Raw genomic sequence first — 18,185 nt, 5'->3', positions numbered from 1 at the left:
AGGAATTCTGAAGGAAAAAGGAGGGCCGACCTAACAATAACATTATTGTATCTGAGTGACCACTAAGTTTATACTGACTGATATATCACATCTGCAGGAGCTTTTAGATAGATATATGCATGTGTTATAAATAAGTGTCTGAACTTCAGAGTGCTAGCTGATGCTCAGTGTCCTCTGAGCCTTTTTGTTACATTCTGCAACATTTCATTGTATTTGTTGAGAAATCTTTGTGTAACCTGAGCCGACATCTATAGTCACCGTTAAAGAAATTTGCGAGCACCAGAAAAAAAATATCAGTTCAGCACAATCATGGAATGAACAAGGTTTAACGTCACATAAAATTTTAACATCAAACATTGCTTGTTTGTCCAGAGAATCAGCCATTATGCAGCAATCACAGTTTTGCAGACCTTTCAGCATTCTGGCTGTTCAAGTGTTGAGGCAATCTGGGGAAATTTTTGTGCTTACTTCCTGAAGTGCCTCCCACAAGTTGCATTGTTTTTATAAATGCTTCTCCCATACCATAGATATGATCAAGCTGCTAGAAACAACAGCTCAGTACACTCGCTGTCTGAATTCCTAGCTTATTTATTTGTTTTGGAGCTGGTCGTCTTTGACACAGAATTTCTGCTGCAGTTTTTTAATGGTATAGTTAGAATTAGGCAATGGGCTATGCAGATGTATGCCTTCTTTAAAATAAGAACAAAAGTTGGTGTTCTTACATAACTTCAACTTTTTCCAGTGATCAGCAAACCTTTAACATGATGATTTTTTAAGTAACACAATGTGCCCTTTTAGGTGTGAGTGAAGGCTGCCTAGAATAGGTCACTGTACATAAATGCAGTTTCCCTTAAAAATCATAAATATTTATCATTATTGAGTCATCAAATTCCATTTCGATAGATTTATTTTAGAGAAGAAACTTATAAACTATCACAGACTATAGATCGTTTTTCTTTTCAGACGACCTCTTTGGAGATCAATATTCGACTTAAATAAATCGTTTGGGTTTTACCAGTCTGCTTTACAAGAGCATTGTGAGACCGCGATCCTCAGAACGGAGAATTCCCTGCAGGAAGTGAATCCAGAAGGATATCTGGATTAGTTTATGATTTTTTTTTTCTTAGGAGTCATAAGACAGTATCTCACAATCTTTGTTCCTTAACCCCAACCCAGACATGTTGGTATTTATGTGTCCAAATTTTGCCCAAAGGGAAAAAAATAAATAAATAAAAATCCTGATCTAATCCAGAAGTATCCATGCAGAAGAGGCATAAAGCGCTCCAAACACCTGTGAAATAAGTTTGTGCTTCTGCAAGTTTGGACCACTAGATGGCGATAGATGACCACTTTACTGAGATGTCCACAGTCGTCCTCTCAGTATGAGACTGAATTGTCTCCATAGAGAGCAGTCAGCATGATTTTGGTGTTTATTTCTCATCATTTACTGATTTGATTTAATTAAACTGACCGACAACAAGACAATGAAAACAACCTCTCTCCAGCATCTAAACTGTACGTGCGCTCCTGATGTCATTTTACTTACTATATTTTACTATTTTTACCATATTATCTGATTATAGGTTTACAGAGAGTTTCTTTCTGATCTGTAAGGCACAAATAAGACTGGTTTTTAAGAAGCCTACAAATAACCGATGGATCCATGTCTAAATTAGAGAGGGAAATTATTTTTAAAAGGTAAAATAGTAAAAATCACAGGAACCTGTTTCTGTCTCTTCTGTAAGTGCATTTATTTACTTGTTGTTGTTGTTGGGTTTTTTTTTAATGAAACAGCATTTGTCTCAGTATTAGAGTGCAAACCAGTGTCATGTGGCTTAATTTAACTTTAAATCTAACACTAATATCGGGGCTGCAAACAGTTGTGTCCTGTCATCTAACAGTGATTTATTGTATGTGTAAAAAAAATAAAACCAAGCCCTTTTTTCTTCCATTGTTATACAGCTGCTTCTAGCTAAGAGCCACACAAATGCAAGAGAGCCCAACCTCTCAGTTTAATCTCAAAATTAGATTGTTGTAGAGCTGGTTTCCCGAAACTGGAAACCAGCAAACTCATGATGAGTTAGAACGCGTGCACTGGGTTGTGCACGTGCTCAGTTCCCATCAGTTAAGATGTAAACTCCATGTAAACACAGACAGACAGACGGATCAACCGTATAATACGACAGTACTTAAAGGGATTGTGACTGAGAAGCACAGATCAATAGAGTCATTTTCAGCAGCCTGGAGGATTATCCACCTCACTGCCCACTGATGCGATGCAAAATAAAAAGACACACACACACACACACACACACACACCCTCCAGCCAGCAGCCTCCTCAGACTGCTGGGGATCTATATTTTTACAGGAGATTACCCCGTTTTTACATCTTTACACCGGCCTTTACTGATTTTATCCTCATGGCAGAACTCACTCTTAGCTTTCTTCGTGTGATTCGATTCCCCCTTTTCTCCTCAAAAGGAAGGGGGGGGGGGGGGGGGGGAATGAAAGTTCAATGTTCACCAGCTGATCAGAGGATAAAATTTATATCATGCAAACCTCACCATAGTGGGAAAATCCAGCAATGTGAACTAAATGTACATATGTTTAAAAAGGTTTTTTTTAAAGGCTAAAAAAAATTATACCTTAATACACAATTAAATAATGATTTTATTAAGTTAGGACGGTGATATTCAGGATAAAATATCAGAAGAAATATATAATAAAACTGATCATTTTGATCGAGTTTTTCAGTATTTTGTATCACCTTGAATCTTACTACAATCTTAATAAAGGATGCTTCAAAATATTATATTTGTCTTGAATATATTGATCACTTTTGTGCATAAAAAGGAACTTGTTCAGTTTTAAGGTAAAATGGCTATTTATTTCCTTACTTGGTTTCCCAAAACAGTAAAAATAACAACAAAACACCCAGTATGGGCTCTCTATACATTATTATGGTAAATGGTAAATGGCCTGTATTTGTATAGCGCTTTTACTAGTCCCTAAGGACCCCAAAGCGCTTTACACAACCAGTCATCCACCCATTCACACACACATTCACACACTGATGATGGCAGCTATATTGTAGCCACAGCCACCCTGGGGCGCACTGACAGAGGCGATCATCATATTATCATTTGTATTTATTTTTTTCTATTATAAAATATGGTTGTAGAGATCATAAGGACTTTAAAAATCAAGCGGAGGTCTCAGTCAGGATGATCAGGGGTCAAGGTTTCCTCAGGGTAGCAGCTGACAGTTACAGTGGAGAAACAGCCAAACTGAAGAAACTAGAAGCGCTGATTCAAGTTAATTTTTAGTGTAGGACCCTCCACACAGCTCATCTCTGTTCTCTGCTGTATTCCCCAGGGGACCCTCGTCCGGCCACCAGCCCGGCCCATGAGCTCGTTCCCACGCTCATCCGCTTTGATTGATTTCCAGGCAGCGACGCCGGCTGGCTGGAGCCCCTCTGGCCGGGCTGTGGAGCGCCTGGCCCACTCAGAGGGGCCTCAGCCCATGGAGGGGAGGTGGGTGGGTGGGTGGATGGATGGGTGGATGGATAGATGGATCAATCTCCCTTCGACCTCTTATCAGCCACAGCAGTCTCTTGTGGGGGAGGGTGAGTGTGAATTGTCCACACACACACATTAGATCACAATCTCTCTCCTTCCCCGCACTCTTTCTGTTCTGCTGAGGAGATAACGCCACGCAAACGTGCATGAGCACATGCACGCAGAGGGAAAGCCGTGCCTGAGGTATTCCCACCATGGCAACACCAGAGACACGGATAATCAGACACTTCAGCCACACTGAAACGATCATTAGTAGTCTTAAAAAAGATATGATCTGTAACTGAGGGCCCCAGCAGGGAGGCAATTTCTAATTACACCCACTCCAGTGCATATGCACGAACCTGATCAGGTTGTTCTCTTCAAAATGCCTCCTGTGCGTGTTCACTGGTTAAAGGTGCAAACTGAAAACACTAATAAAGAGGCTGCTAAGTTCACTTTTCCAAGAGTGTCGCAGCATTACACAAATGTGTCATATCTGGTTGATTGTATTTTAAATATTTTACAGTTTTATGTATTGAAATTTACTCTAAATTCAGAAGAAATGTGAGATAAATGTTGGGAAATTATGCCACAAGTTGTGGTCTTTAAGTTCTGAGCACATTCAGAAAATCACTTCCTCAAAGATTTTACAATAGCTCGAGTTTCATATTGTACCAAATATTTAGCATCTTGCTAAAGCTTCAGGAAATGTTCTGTAAAGGCTCCCTGAGGGTCTTCTGAAAGTTTAAACAATAATCTTCAAGTTCCTTTAACGGTTTCACCAAAAACTACCTCTCAAATTATTCTTTAAAGTTTTGGTTTTTGTTTTAACACTGAGGACTCCATGTATTTCACACTGCGGGGTGATTGCCCACTTTTTAAAAAGCATTTGACATTATAGATCACAGATTATTAATGGAGAACATAGAGAAATACAACAAGGTATCACACTAAAAAGTTACACTGACCATGGATATCAATATGTACAAATAAATACTCGTAAATCCAACCTCCTGAAGGGTGTTTTTTTTGGGGTTATAAAAGGTTCAGTGTTGGGCTCTGTATGTATATTGTATGTAAAATTAGAAATAAAAATGTATTTTATTTACTAAAATATTGTTCCAGTACATCTGATTTTTCAGTGCCACAAAAAAGCCAGTTTAATTACTTTATATACCTTTAGAATCATATATCTTAGATTTTATATTATAAATCCATATTTGAAATTTTTTTAAATAAAACTTTCATAGAAATGTAGTGGAGTAAATGCTCTGCCCCTCTTTAGACTCCATGGAGTAAAGTTTACAAGAAATCTACCAAATTTAAAGATCTAGCACTTTATCAGCAGACAGACAGCTTTTATTTCAGCTTCTTCTTAATTTAGCTATAAAACAAACAAACTATGAACAGAAGCAGCTAAAACATAATTTTTCTTTTGATTTAAACTATGGTGAAGGAATTTTATTGGCATTTTAATGTGAAAACACCAAATGTAATAAAACACTACTTAAGAGTTAGAGAGTTAATGAACCAATAGGTGGAAACATGAGCCCTGAACCTTGTTTGCTGATGACACTAGTTTCTATCTCTCTGGAAAGAGTTTGGAAGTTCTCAATACAGAGCAAAGTTTTGAGGAAATAATTTAATATTAATAATTAAATAGTAATATTAATAATAATTTGTATATTAATATATTAGGTATCATTAGGAACTAGTAAATGTTCTGGTGTACTAAAAATTAGACCCTAGAGTAGTACACTACTGTGCAAAAGTGTTGAGTCACTCCTCATTTCTTTGTGTTTTGCTCCCAAAGAGCCAGGCTTGCAGATTTGTTCTTAACTGGTCTTGAGCAAACGTTCTCCAGGGTTTCTGGGTTTCTTTTTCACTCACTTTCAGTCCAGTACTAATGCATGACCATTTCCAGATGAATGTTTTGTTGCGTGTTAGGCCCCTTAGCACTGACTTGGTATCTCTTGGTATTTTGTGCGGTGTGTGCTTCATAAAACTGAGAAAACTGGACAAGTGGAAGATAAAAGAAGTAGTTTCAGGCCTAAAAATCTATCTACAGCAGATAAATATTATCTGAAAGTTGTGTCCTTAAAAAATTAAAAAATCCAGCCAAGACCTGACACGTGACTTGAGAGATGCATCTGATCCTTCAGTTGTTCAATGAAACCTCATCAGAAATGGTCTCAGTGGTAGGGCGAGTGACAAGAACCCATTCTTGAAGAAGGGAAACAGGGAGAAAGGACTCAGGTATGCACATTACAAAAGAACTGGACTGAAATGTGAATACATATTATAGAGTGATGAATCCAAATTTGAAAAATTTTAGTTCAAATCACTGATATGTTTAATTGAATTTATTGTCAGTATGTACGGAGAAGGTCAGGAGAGAAGTACAACAGTGAGTGTCTACAGCTGCCTGTGAACACGGTGGAGGCTGTGTCATGGTGTAGGAGATTTTCTAAATTGATAGAATTATGAATCCATAAAAGATTTTGATCCACCATGAAATACCATCTGAAAACCATCTTACAATGGTTTAAATGTTCAATGTGACAACGGTCCCAAACTCACTGCCAATGCAATAAAAGGGTACCTGGAAAAACACACGACGGGACACTATCAGTCATGGATCGGCCTCTGCAGCACCCGGACATTAACATAATTGAAAATGTTGGATCATCTAAATGGCGCCAACACCCAAAGAAGAACTTTGATGGTCCATAGAGAAGCCTGGAGAACTATTCTTGAAGACTCTTCAAAGAAATTACAAGAAAGCTGCTTGACAGGGTTCAGATTGTGCTAAAGAATAATGGCTGGCTTTCATTGTACAAAGTGTATTGCCATGTTTGTTTTCATCTATTTCCCATTTTCCTAGCAAATTTTAAAGGAATAATGGGTAAAGAAGACTTTGCACAGTACTGTAGAATGTGAGCTTTCATTTATAGAAAGGGAGATCATATTGGGTTGGCTTCTGATTTTTGGATGGCAAGAAGAGAAATAGAAATGAAGACGACACAGATCATCGCTGGCTGAAAGTCAGTGCTGTGAGGTGAAGGGATGTTGAAGGGGAAATGTGAAATTGGCAAAAATTGCCTCTGGCTATGTTATTTATTCAAGTCAGCCTGTAAAAGGAAGAGAGGAAATGAACATTAGGACATTTAATTATATTTAAAAAAAATTGTACTGTCAATACAAGTGTTAAAAGTCTGAAAAGCAGGAAAGCAGGAAAGTAAATCCTACTTAATCTTAATCGGGGATACAGCCCTTATCTGCTAATGTGGGCACTGACTTTAAAAGGTGAAGTTTGGCTCCCGCTACTCTGACTTTAGGGGTCTCCTGATCTTCCTGACTAAGTTACCTTTTAAGAGGACAAATTTATCCCCTGAGGTAATCCAGACACTTTTCTTTTACTTAAAAAAGGTCTTGCTAGTGACCTACCTCACTCCAAGAACAGCCTTTTCAGAAGTTATAGGTTTTCTCATTATGCAGGGGGCATTCCATGGATCTTTTAACGTTGTGGCACCAGTTGTGGCACAGTATCTGATCATAAATAAATGCAGTGCAGACAAAAATGGCATAGGAAACACTGAGCACATGTTTTGCAGTATTATGTACTGTAAGTGGTGCTTCATAAGAGTTACAGTGGCCACCCTAAAATGTCCAACGGGGATCTTTAAAATTTATACAGAAATACTTTTTTTTCTGTCTATCATACCTGTTCTGTTACCTATAAAACATTCTTTTATCATTATATATGTTGTTTATGCAAAGAGTTAAAAACACAATTGATACTGCAAAAAATAAATACAACTGAAGGTAGGTTTATATTAATTATTTATTACAGTATCATCAGTACCAAATTATAGATGAAGTGGTGACGTCGTAATGTTTTAATCAATAACTACTTAGAGTGAAGTCATCATGGTTGGGCTGTTTTTACTTTGAAACAGAAGTCTGAAGAAAATCTGAGTAAACATCTTGTTTGAAGACAAGTAATACTTCAAATATTTGTGCAGAACCACTCAAAATATCCCAATTACTGATACCTAATTATGAAACAGTTACACGGGAATTACAATAAAAATCAAACCCTATATTTTAAAACAAAAACATGCATATATATCCACTCCAGAGGATAAAAAACTAATAAGGAGATTGCTTTCTACAGAGCTGCAGCCAATGATTGTTTTAATTGTGGATGGATTTGTTTATTATTTTGTGACTGTTTATGGAAACAAAACAATAAGATTCAATTAGAGCTTTCAGTTTAGAGTAATTTGGTTTACTGCTGTTTTAAAAAAAATTACTACAATTTAAATCAGTAATCAAAACCGTTTTACTGGAAATTTTGTGGCAGGAAACATTTATGATTAAAACTAAGCAGCGCAGATAAATATATTCAACACCTGAAGGTTAAACACACTTTAGCATTTAACCATACTTGGACTCTACTTAAGTTATAGTAGGCTACAGAAATTTTAGCATAAAAAACATTTAAAGTACTTAAAATCATACCTCATGGGGCAGGTGCCACCCTGTGCCACCTCCACCTGGACACGCCCCTGCCTGGCACTATTTTTTCTTCGCTGTTGTGCTTTTATAATTTTTAGTCTAATGTTGAATTTCAGCATTCAGTCAAAGCTATCGGTGTCCGTGAGGCTGGATGGAAAAAAATGTTAACGCGGATAGGCTGCTCTCTTTCTCTCTCTCTCGTTCACTCATCATACCTGCGCGCGCCCCCCTCTCTCTCTCTCTTTCCGCCACTTCAAAGCTCTACTTGAAAGTGGGCTCGAGACAAGAGTTGTTGTCCTTTCCGCTGTGCTTGTGCCACGCGCTGTCATCGCCACAATGCCTCGAGGATTCTTGGTAAAGAGACACCGGCGAGGCTCGGCGTCATACCGGTCACGGAGCAACAACAACAACCCGGAGGGTGACCGGAACGGCGGCGGCGGGGGGTACAGCTGTGAAGCGACCGGAGCAGAGAGCCACGTGCTCAGTGTTTTCCCGTTTCAGCGGCAGGACGGAGAGTTCCCAGTGTCCCGCGAGGACTCCGCTGGTGTCAGGGAGGCGTGGAGCCCGCACGTGGAGTCCGCTCTGGAGGCAGAGGCGGACCGGCGCGCGCAGTTACCTGAGAGCGAGTTGGACGCTTTGAGCCCCGACGGTGACTTCTCTTGCTTCTTCCCGCCGCCGCCTCCGCCACTCACAGACTCCTGCAGCCCCGTTAAACCGGTTGGCACGAGACTTCTTGAGCAGCGCGAGGAAGGAGAAAAACAGCTGCTGTTCACGGGCAGGTGTCTGCCGTCCTCCCCAGTACCCGACCTGCCGGACCTGCCGTTCCTGGTCAGCTCCACGCCGACCTCGGTGTCCGCCTCCATCGAGAGGATCCTCGCGAGCAGCAGCCGCCACCACGCGCCGTCCTACGGTCACGGTGACAAGTATGACCCTCCCCACGTGCACCTGTTCCCGCATCTCACCGTGATGAGCCAGGAAGTGGCGAGGAAACGCTCGTTCCTCGAGCCGAGCAGCAGCAGACACAGCAAACAGTCTGCGTGCAGCAACCCCACGAAAAAACCCAAAGTGAACCGGAAGCTGAACTTCGAGGACGAGGTCACGACCTCCCCGGTTCTGGGTCTGCGCATCAAGAAGGAGAGCCCCGAGCTGCGGAGGCACCGGGAGAAGTCGTCCGGCCCCGGCGGGAATCAGCCGCTGGGGGAGTTCATCTGCCAGCTGTGCAAAGAGGAGTACCCCGACCCCTTCTCCCTTGCGCAGCACAAGTGCTCCCGCATAGTGCGTGTGGAGTACCGGTGCCCGGAGTGCGACAAAGTCTTCAGCTGCCCGGCCAACTTGGCCTCTCACCGCCGCTGGCACAAGCCGCGCCCAGTGAGCAGCCCGGCAGGTGAGACCCCGACCCCCAACAAGAACCTTTCGCTCAAAGAGGCACGAGGGCTCGCTCAGCACGAGAGGCCGCCGGTGGAGTTGGAGGGCAAGGAGAACGAGCTGCTGCGCGTGAACACCAATCAGCACCACGCGGCGCTGGACAGCTCCCGCATGAGGCGCGAGCAGTCTCTGCTGCTGCTCCACGCGCGGTCCCGGGACAGCCCGGACGGCGACGGCCTCGCGCCTCCCCGCTACGACTCCTCTCCGCGTTACCGGAACCCGGCCGAGAGCTGCCTGGACCTGCAGCCGCAGGTGAGAGCCGCGGACAGCCCGCCGTCCAGTCTCCTCGTGCTGAACCCAGAGGAGCGCGCGGACCTGCCCCAGCAGCAGCTTCCGCCTCTGCCGTTTGTTCAGTCGTTACCGGAGGAGGTGTACGAGTGCCGGTATTGTGGGAAGAAGTTCCGGCGGCAGGCTTACCTGAAGAAACACCTGGCCGCGCACGAGATGACATCGCGAGCGTCTCCGCCCGCTGCATCTTACGGCCAAGCGCGCGAGCCCAGTTCCGGACAGAGCCAGGTGTGCCTTTGTCACCTGTGCGGCGCGCGCTTCCCGTCGGTCGAAATCAGGGACAAGCACCGGCTGTGGCACGCGATGAGGGACGAGCTGATGGCGGAGACTCTGGGAGGAGGACGCAGAGGGGACGTTTTCCACGCGCACAGAGAGGAGAGCGGTGGCGGGGAGTGCGACCACCACCAGCAGCAGGAGCAGCAACAGATCTTCACGTGCAAACACTGCCCCTCCACTTTCTTCAGCTCCCCGGGACTCACGAGACACATCAACAAGTCTCACCCCACCGAGAACCGGCAGGTGATGCTGCTGCAGATGACCGTGCGGCCGTGAGTCGCGCGCAAAACTGTGGTTTGGAAAAGAGGGGGAAAAAGTTTATTTATCAAGAAGTCCTTTCAGAAGCAAGTCTCGCCACTCGGTAGCCATCTTGGTAACACCTCCGGGCACTTATTTTAAAATATTGAATTAATTTTAATGGTCACCTGGACACAAAAACTGCTCGTAGATACTAAAATCTGATAAAATAACATCTCAAAATGTCTTTTTTTTCCTCTCCCACAAAGCTATCAATCTACCACAAACCTCTGATTGATTCTTCTCTGGGTGCTTAAATAACACATTTATAGTTCTGCTGAAGTATATTTGGACTATATGCTATGAGTAAAAGATGCTGAAGATGACCTGTAACTGTCCAAGGTGCTGAAACCCTGCCTGGAAACTGGCTTCTACACAACCATCCTAGCTCGCTTTTCCTTAAAGGGAAAAGAGGATATTTTAAGTTACCGGACAAAACAAATAATCCAGAATAATGTTAACCGATTAAATTATTTCTTCTTATTACTTACAGTTCAGCTTTTCTTGCAAATAACCTGGCACTAAAGCTCATTAATGCCACCACCAGAGTGAGTAAAATGGGCCCAACAGCCAGTCATTTTGAACTTGGCATTTGTTTTTATGTTCACTAAAGCTTAGGAGTGTAACCATAATGGGTGATCTTCCTCCTTCTCATCCTAAAAAACTAAATTTTCAAACCACAAATGTACAGAGATCAATGAATAAGAGTAAAGAGAAAACAATCATTAATTTCTCAGCTATAAAATATTTTCATACAGAAATGAAACAGTTAATGTTATACTGCTATTAAAAAAAGGTCTTTTGTCTTTGATTATTCATGTTGAGATATTTGCTAAATGCCTTTATGATGCTAAAAATGTAACGTGTGGTTCTATGAAGACTGTACGGTCCTATTTTGATATGGCTGAATGTGAAACTAATGACACAATTGTGAATAAATGTGAGTAGAGTCCAATCAACACTGCGCTGTCAGCCTGCTGCTGTTATTGTTTTGAAGCTGATTAACCACACAACTCTGGCAGTTACTGGTACGAATTGTTTTATTGTCAAACTCCATCGTGGCACATCCATACGCTTGCCGTGTGGCCGGCGTTAACACATGTTCACACAGTTGACAGTTTGTGGAGTGTGTGCGCAGTCAAAGCATGCAGTGTGTGTAATCAGTAGTATCCATCAGGTGGGGGATTTACACTGTTTCTCCTCTTCAGATGAAGAGTGACGCCGATATGACTTATTCATGCTCTTTGGGTGGAAACTAGTTGTAGGGGACAAAAAAAGAACAGTATGTACAACCCGTGGATCTTTAAAGCAGCATCTGAACGCTAATCCACTAGCGCGCGTAAACATGGTGCCGTCGTGTGGTTTCGGTGCTGGGACGGAGTTTGGGGTGTGAACTGAGCAGGCTCGGTGACCTCTAGTATACATACACACATATATATACACGCAGCATGTAGAGATCAGGGTGCAGTGGGGCCTCTCAACCATTCAATGGTGCTTTGACCTCAGTGACAAAAGTAACAAGAGTAAATAATTTAAAGGGAAGACTCAAACCTCAGCTGACTTCAAGTAAGTGCACATGAATCTGATCTCCTCCTTTTTAAATATTAAGTTTGAAATAAAAGAAAATTGTTACACAATCCCTTTAATCTATAGAGTATATGGCTGAAATGAACAGTAACAAAACTTTCACCAGTAACAGACACGGGAAGAGCGTTCGTTTAACCTTTTTTCCTCTAAACTCACAGAAAGAGAAACTGAAAATGTTAAATACATTAAAAAAAAAAAGTGGTAGTGTTGCGACTGCATGCTGATGCCCCCTCCCTCAATGACACCTCTTTTTCTTCCCCTTCTTTGGCGGTGATTCTCTCATTTTTGTATTTTTTTTCCCCCCAACCCTGAAAACTGCCTACAAAACACTGAAAATGAAGCACTAAACCAACTCTTAGTGGACTTTTGTGGACCCAGATCCCAACACGCGGAAGTGTGTTTTAAATACCAGTCCCCTTTCCCCCCACCCACCAGCCTTTTACAGTAATTCATGAGAATGATGATTCCCTCCATACAGATTTACAAGCTCCATCACGGGAAGAACAACGTAGAATGAATTTAAATTCCTGGACGATGAAGAGCAAGCTGGTTATGAAAGCTTGAAATCTTGTAGCGCTAACCTACTTTTTGTTTTGTTTTCTAGCAAGTCTGTGGTTTGGATTTCAATCACAGTTTGGCTTTGGCAGCTATAACCGTATGTACACACGCACAACAAGCTTCCTTACACTGTACACATTCTTATAGATATTCATATATCTACTATGTATGTGTGTATATATATATTTATACTCATATAGATATACAACATATACTCGAAGGAACAAAGAAAGAAAAAGCTGTGGTTCTTTGCCTCAGATGAAGGACTGACTAAAAATACAGTAACATTCCTGTTCGGGTCAAAACTCAGTTTACAGTCAATTAAAAGAAAAAACCCCAACATGTTAATATTAATATCAGTGCTCGTTTTACAGCATCAGAAGAAAACAAAATGATATATGCAAGTGCCTCCTCTTCCATCGGTCGGTCCTGTTAATGATCATCAGAGGAAGTTCAGACTTTTATTCTGGATTCAAACACGGAGAACGTTTTTTTTTTTTTTTTTTTTGGCTTGAGAAACTAACTTTCTTTATCATTTCAGGTCTGTGCTGCGCACAAAAAAAAATAAAAATAGACTTATCGCTTTCTTTACAGCCTCCACTCCCACCTCTGCCCCCCCCAGCACACGCGCACACACTCGCACACACACGCACACACACACAAAATAGTACAAATATACAGATTCCTTAAAGGACACTTTTCTTCTTCTTTGCAGTCCTGCTCACACCGACTGGCATTGTGTGCACTTTCTAACATGGCACAGGCTGTTATGAACTAATACTGCACTGCTAATTTTACTACTCAACATGCTGCAACACTGGTTTGACTTGTCTCTCTCTCTCTGTGTGTGTGTGTGTGTGTGTGTGTGTGTGTGTGTGTGTGTGTTTTTTTTTTTTTTTTTTTTTTTTTTTTTTTCCCCCAAGCAAAGCTGTAGATATACAGAGCAGCATCTGTGAGTATTTTTCAAAATAAAACTTACAGTATTGCCCATAGAATACTTTTATATATATTTAGTACAAGAGAACACGTGTGCCCATTAAAGCCCAGGGTCCAACCAGAAATACAACATGCTGGGATGAATCAGCGCCTACTCAAGAGTTTATATTAATTTGCTTACATACCTAATTTTGTGTGCTTTGTAAACGGACCAATTTAAAATGGCTTGTTTTTGAGGATCCTGATACCTCCGATTGGCTGATATGAAAGCTTTTTGTTTCCTAATGTGATATCAAGTGTGAGTTCTGGCTGAGTCCTGCAGTTTGGGGATTTCAGGTCTTATTGGCTGATCCGGAGGAGCGTCGCAGCTTCATGGACATGCGGCTCTTGCTAGTCCGAGGAGACATGGGGGACGCCGTGTCGCTCCCGGCCTCCCCAAGAGCCGGACTTTCTCCCCGAAGAATCTCTAGGCAGGAGCCTGAAGAGGAAGAAGAATAGGAGGAGAAGGGGGGTTTGAGGGGAAGACAGGCGAGGTGAGGGGGTGGAGGTAAATAAGGAGAAAAAGGATGAAGGGACAACAATAAAATTATATTTCAGCCCACTGTGATCTACGAAGCCACACTGCACAGATTCCTACAGTCACAGAAGCAGGACAGTCAGATAAACGGACACACAGACACACAGCTAGAGACAGGAACCTGATAAAGCTCTATTTCCTTAAGTTAAAGGTTCCCCAAAACCACTAGACATGTGCATAACCTATACTTAATGTGAAACAGAAAAGTAATTATTTAAACCAACCAAAATTAAGTGAATCTGAGCTAGCGAGCGAGCCTCACTGATAGGACATACTAACCCTTTACCAGTGACTACAAAGACATTTTAAAGTTTTTCCTGCTTTGCAGCTGAACCTCTTATAGAACAGGTACCACCTCTATCAGGATAGCTTTGGATGATACAGTTTAAAGCAAGGCTGCCAAACTCATTTCACGTACAGCTCACTTTGATGTTAAGTGGGCTGGACGAGTGAAACTCACCATTGTGTCAGTGTAAAGACGTTTAGATAAACATTCAGTCCCTGAGACATCTTAATACAAGAAACAGAAGTGCAAATTAAATAGTAGGTCTCAGGTTTACTACGTAATAAAGAAATGTTCCAACAGAACGACATCTGGGCTAAACCTGCAAAAAATAAATGTTTAAAATTGCAGAGAAACTTCTGGTAACTCCCTGCACAGACTGTCCTGTAATTTAAAGTATTTTAAAGTGCAATTTAAAGTTCACAATTTATTCACCATCTCTAGTGCATACCATTCACAGCTAGCATGAAGAACCTTCTGCTTAAGACCTTTCCCTTTAACCCTGAGCTGGTTAAAGCTGTCTAGTGGTTTCGGGACCATCAGATACATTGCACTATGCTCCTCTAATGAGTGGAAGTTAGGAGAGGATAAAGGAGGAAAGAGAGAAGGACAAAGAAATAGAGAAGGTATTGGAAGAGGAGCAGTTAAGGAGAGAGAAGAAAAAGAAAACTGAATAAAAACAGAAAAAAGAAAAAGCCACACGTGTAACAGAAAGGAGCAGAAAGACACACATGACAGACTTCACAAGCATATTTACAATACGTACACGTACATAATGAGTACACATATAACAGAGCATATTCACTTAATTTGTCCCATCCCTGTTACATTGAAAGAGCACAATTGAAAACACAGAAAACAGCGTTAGTCCAACATTCAAACAGCTTTTGTGCACATGTGCAAACCTATGCTTGGTTTACCACTTTTAACAGGGTGTCAGAGTGCATATTTTTGAGCAGCACTATGGCACTACATCATATCACAACCGGGAAGAGAGAGAGCGAGAGGAGCATACAAAAAGGTTAGAGGTCAAGTTTCACCAGGTGAGCATGACATCGGAGGTTAACAGAACGACCAAGTTATGGATCGAGTGGACAGACAGGAGAAAAGGACGTCTCACTTTCACCCAGCCTCGGAGAGAGATTTGCTATGATGTTCGTGTTGTGTTTGAGGAACATTTATCAGGATGCAGAGTGGGTACGTTAATAAATCAAGATGTTATTTTCATCCCGACAGCCAGTGAGTCAGACATCTCAAGAGGAAGACAAAATGTTTCCCTCTAAGGTTGTCTTCTTGTGCCTGTGATGAGTGAAACTCACCTTTGCGGCAAAACTTTTAAAATTTGTAGATCGCTCTGTGGAAGTCCCATTCTCACCACTTGCAGCTGCCTGTGTTAAATCTTTAACCTGAAGTTCAGATGTAGAAGCTATGGGGAGCTAAATCTACCGAATATAGCATGTGGTGAACATGGTGTGGATAAAAAGCACAAACGGTGTGCTGACTGGGTTCACAAGGGCTCACACCACAGGTCAGGGGGTCTGCAATGACTCCTCCTTTTCAGAAGTCTCAGGAAATCTGTGTTAGTTGCAAAAGATGGATGCAACCCATTTCTTGGGTTGCTTGGATGGTCTGTTAGTTCAACTATAACACAGCAGGCCCTTATATTTTTCACTTTAATGATTAACAATTATATAAAAGGTACCAACAGCATACAGATCCAGTCACCAGTGGGGGTAATTACCATTATTAACTGGGGAAATTACTTGTGGAGATCAGGCTGTGAACAAGCGCATTCCTGCTGGAAAGGCGTGCATTCTAGCACGGGAGTCTGCAGGGACTGACTGCAGCTTTTGGAAGCAGCTTAAAGTTTTAGTTTTAGCCCCAGAAAGTTGCTGCTTGGACAGAAAAGGACTTCAAGGAAAAGACAAACAACTAGCACTTAGATAAGGAGACCAACCTGAGTAAGAAACACTTTAAAATTTAAACCAGGCGATGGTTTTGTTTTTAAGAATAAATTAAAACTGGACTTATTTGTGTGTCTGACACTCAAGAATAAAAACAAGTGTCTTGCCCTCTTACTGCCTCTGATAATGATCCATAAAACAAAAGTCACACCAAACCACAAGTTGAAAGTGAGGCTTCCTTTTAAAGTGAAGGCAGCTCTTAATACATGCAGACCTGGTTAAACAGTCGAAAACACAGGAGGAAGAAGAAACGGAGAGATGGAGAAATCACAGGAGTGTAAAAGCTAGACTGTAACGTCCTTAGGAAGAGCCAGTCAGAAGTGGGCGTGTCAATCATGTGACCAGGCTTACCTTTTTAGCTATAGGCAAGTGAGACAATACGATCTAAAGGGGGGGGGGGAGGGGGACAAAAAGAAAATAAAATGGGTGGGAAAAATTGAAATAAAACAAAATAAAATAAGAACAGAGAGAAGAATGATTGATCATTGTGTTTGTTAAGAGAGGTGAACCTGTGAGTAAATACAGGAGGGGGAGGGCAGGAAGTGAATTACTCTGGGTTGACTTCAGAGCACGGGATCATCAAAAGTTTGTCAAAAGCAGCATCTCAATTCACAATTTTTAGATGTGACACACTCATCGTGACTAAAGATCAAGCAGGCTTTATTACTGGGATCTGATCCTGCGCTCTGAAAGGGAATTTGGGGCCCAACCCATGACAAACCAAAACAGAGCCTTTAATAAGTTACATTTAAATGCCATTTAATAAGAATGAGTGAAAATTTGTGGGTGGGGTGGGCGGGGGTGTTGTGCCAGATTTATTTAACCTCAAAGCAGGTTGATTATTGTTGTATTATTATTAATATTTTGACACAGCAGCTGGTAAGATGAGGAGCAGGTGGCTAAGGAAAGGAAACAGGCATCAATTATACAAATATTAAGACAAACGCACACAGTCACACCTGTCACGTGTCCCTACAAACCATCATTTGATTACACCACGCACTTCTGCTCCTTCAGGTCACACATTTATAAGTCTTTAAGAAGAAAATATGCGGCTTACCTACAAAAATTAATTAATTTTTAATTAGATTAAACTGGAGCCAAAGGACAGACCACCATTTTAAGCAGATAATTTGCAAGGACTAATGATCTGTATCGATTTAATAAACTTAAACAGGATACATATGAGAGTCATATTTAAGTCCCATGTGCGTGCCTGGCATCTCTACGGCTGATCAGATGTCAGCTAATTCCTCAGAGGAGCTCTAGAGAGAGAAAAAAGGGCCCGAGTGCAGCTTTGGATACAAAACAGAGCTCAGCAGATACTCAGGCTGTGAGCTATAGTGTGTGTGTGTGTGTGTGTGTGTGTGTGTGTGTGTGTGTGTGTGTGTGTGTGTGTGTGTGCTCTGAAGTTCATCCTATCAAATCTGGACAATGAGTGCCAGCAAAATACAATCTGTACACAACAAACACAAAATATGTGGGATTTTTTATTGAGTATGTCACGCTGTTATCGTCGGGGCTCCGGCACCAATTTAAGAATCAAAATCTGCCATTTTAAGACATTTTTAATTAGAAGTGAACAATGTAGAAATGTAAAGTGCTCAGCAGTGCAGCGATCCCTGTAACAGGGCAGCGTTTGATGTTTTCTTTGGCCACACTTGAAACTAAAAAGTCAAGCCTCCTGTATGTAGGGAGGGTTTCCATACGTGTAGTCCTTTGGAACTGAGTACTTTTCTTTAAAAAAAAAAAAAAAAAATTAGCCATTTCATAGGATTTTAATATTTTTTGTACATTTTACTTTTTATTTACCTGTTTTTCCTTTGAGAAGAGGACATAAAACAAAAGGACTAGAATAGAATACCAATAGAATACTATTTGGTCCATAATTTAATGCTAACTTTAGTCCTCAGCGA

General features: G+C 41.5%; 2 protein-coding genes across 7 annotated transcripts in view; one reads left to right on the top strand and one right to left on the bottom strand.

The window, feature by feature from the left end:
- Positions 1 to 8,124: 8,124 nt before the first annotated feature.
- insm2 (insulinoma-associated 2) lies at positions 8,125 to 11,279 on the top strand. The gene has a single exon (XM_080870251.1). The coding sequence runs from the start codon at positions 8,415 to 8,417 to the stop codon at positions 10,341 to 10,343; it is 1,929 nt and encodes a 642-aa protein (XP_080726377.1). The 5' UTR covers positions 8,125 to 8,414; the 3' UTR covers positions 10,344 to 11,279.
- Positions 11,280 to 13,492: 2,213 nt separating this feature from the next.
- ralgapa1 (Ral GTPase activating protein catalytic subunit alpha 1) overlaps positions 13,493 to 18,185 on the bottom strand; it is a 76,503-nt gene continuing 71,810 nt past the window's right edge. For 5 of the 6 annotated variants that reach the window (XM_080870682.1, XM_080870683.1, XM_080870685.1 and 2 more), the window contains one exon: positions 13,493 to 13,923. In XM_080870682.1, coding sequence (XP_080726808.1) covers positions 13,778 to 13,923 — 146 coding nt within the window. In that variant the 3' untranslated portion in view covers positions 13,493 to 13,777. Of the gene's footprint in view, positions 13,924 to 16,620; positions 16,654 to 18,185 lie in introns of all 6 variants that reach the window. The other variant, XM_080870684.1, reaches the window with a different exon arrangement.

Source organism: Rhamphochromis sp. 'chilingali', assembly GCF_963969265.1.
Source record: "Rhamphochromis sp. 'chilingali' genome assembly, chromosome: 21".
Classification (NCBI taxonomy): Eukaryota; Metazoa; Chordata; class Actinopteri; order Cichliformes; family Cichlidae; genus Rhamphochromis; species Rhamphochromis sp. 'chilingali'.
The sequence above is the reverse complement of the archived record's forward strand: the minus strand, read 5'-3'. Positions and strand labels throughout refer to the sequence as shown.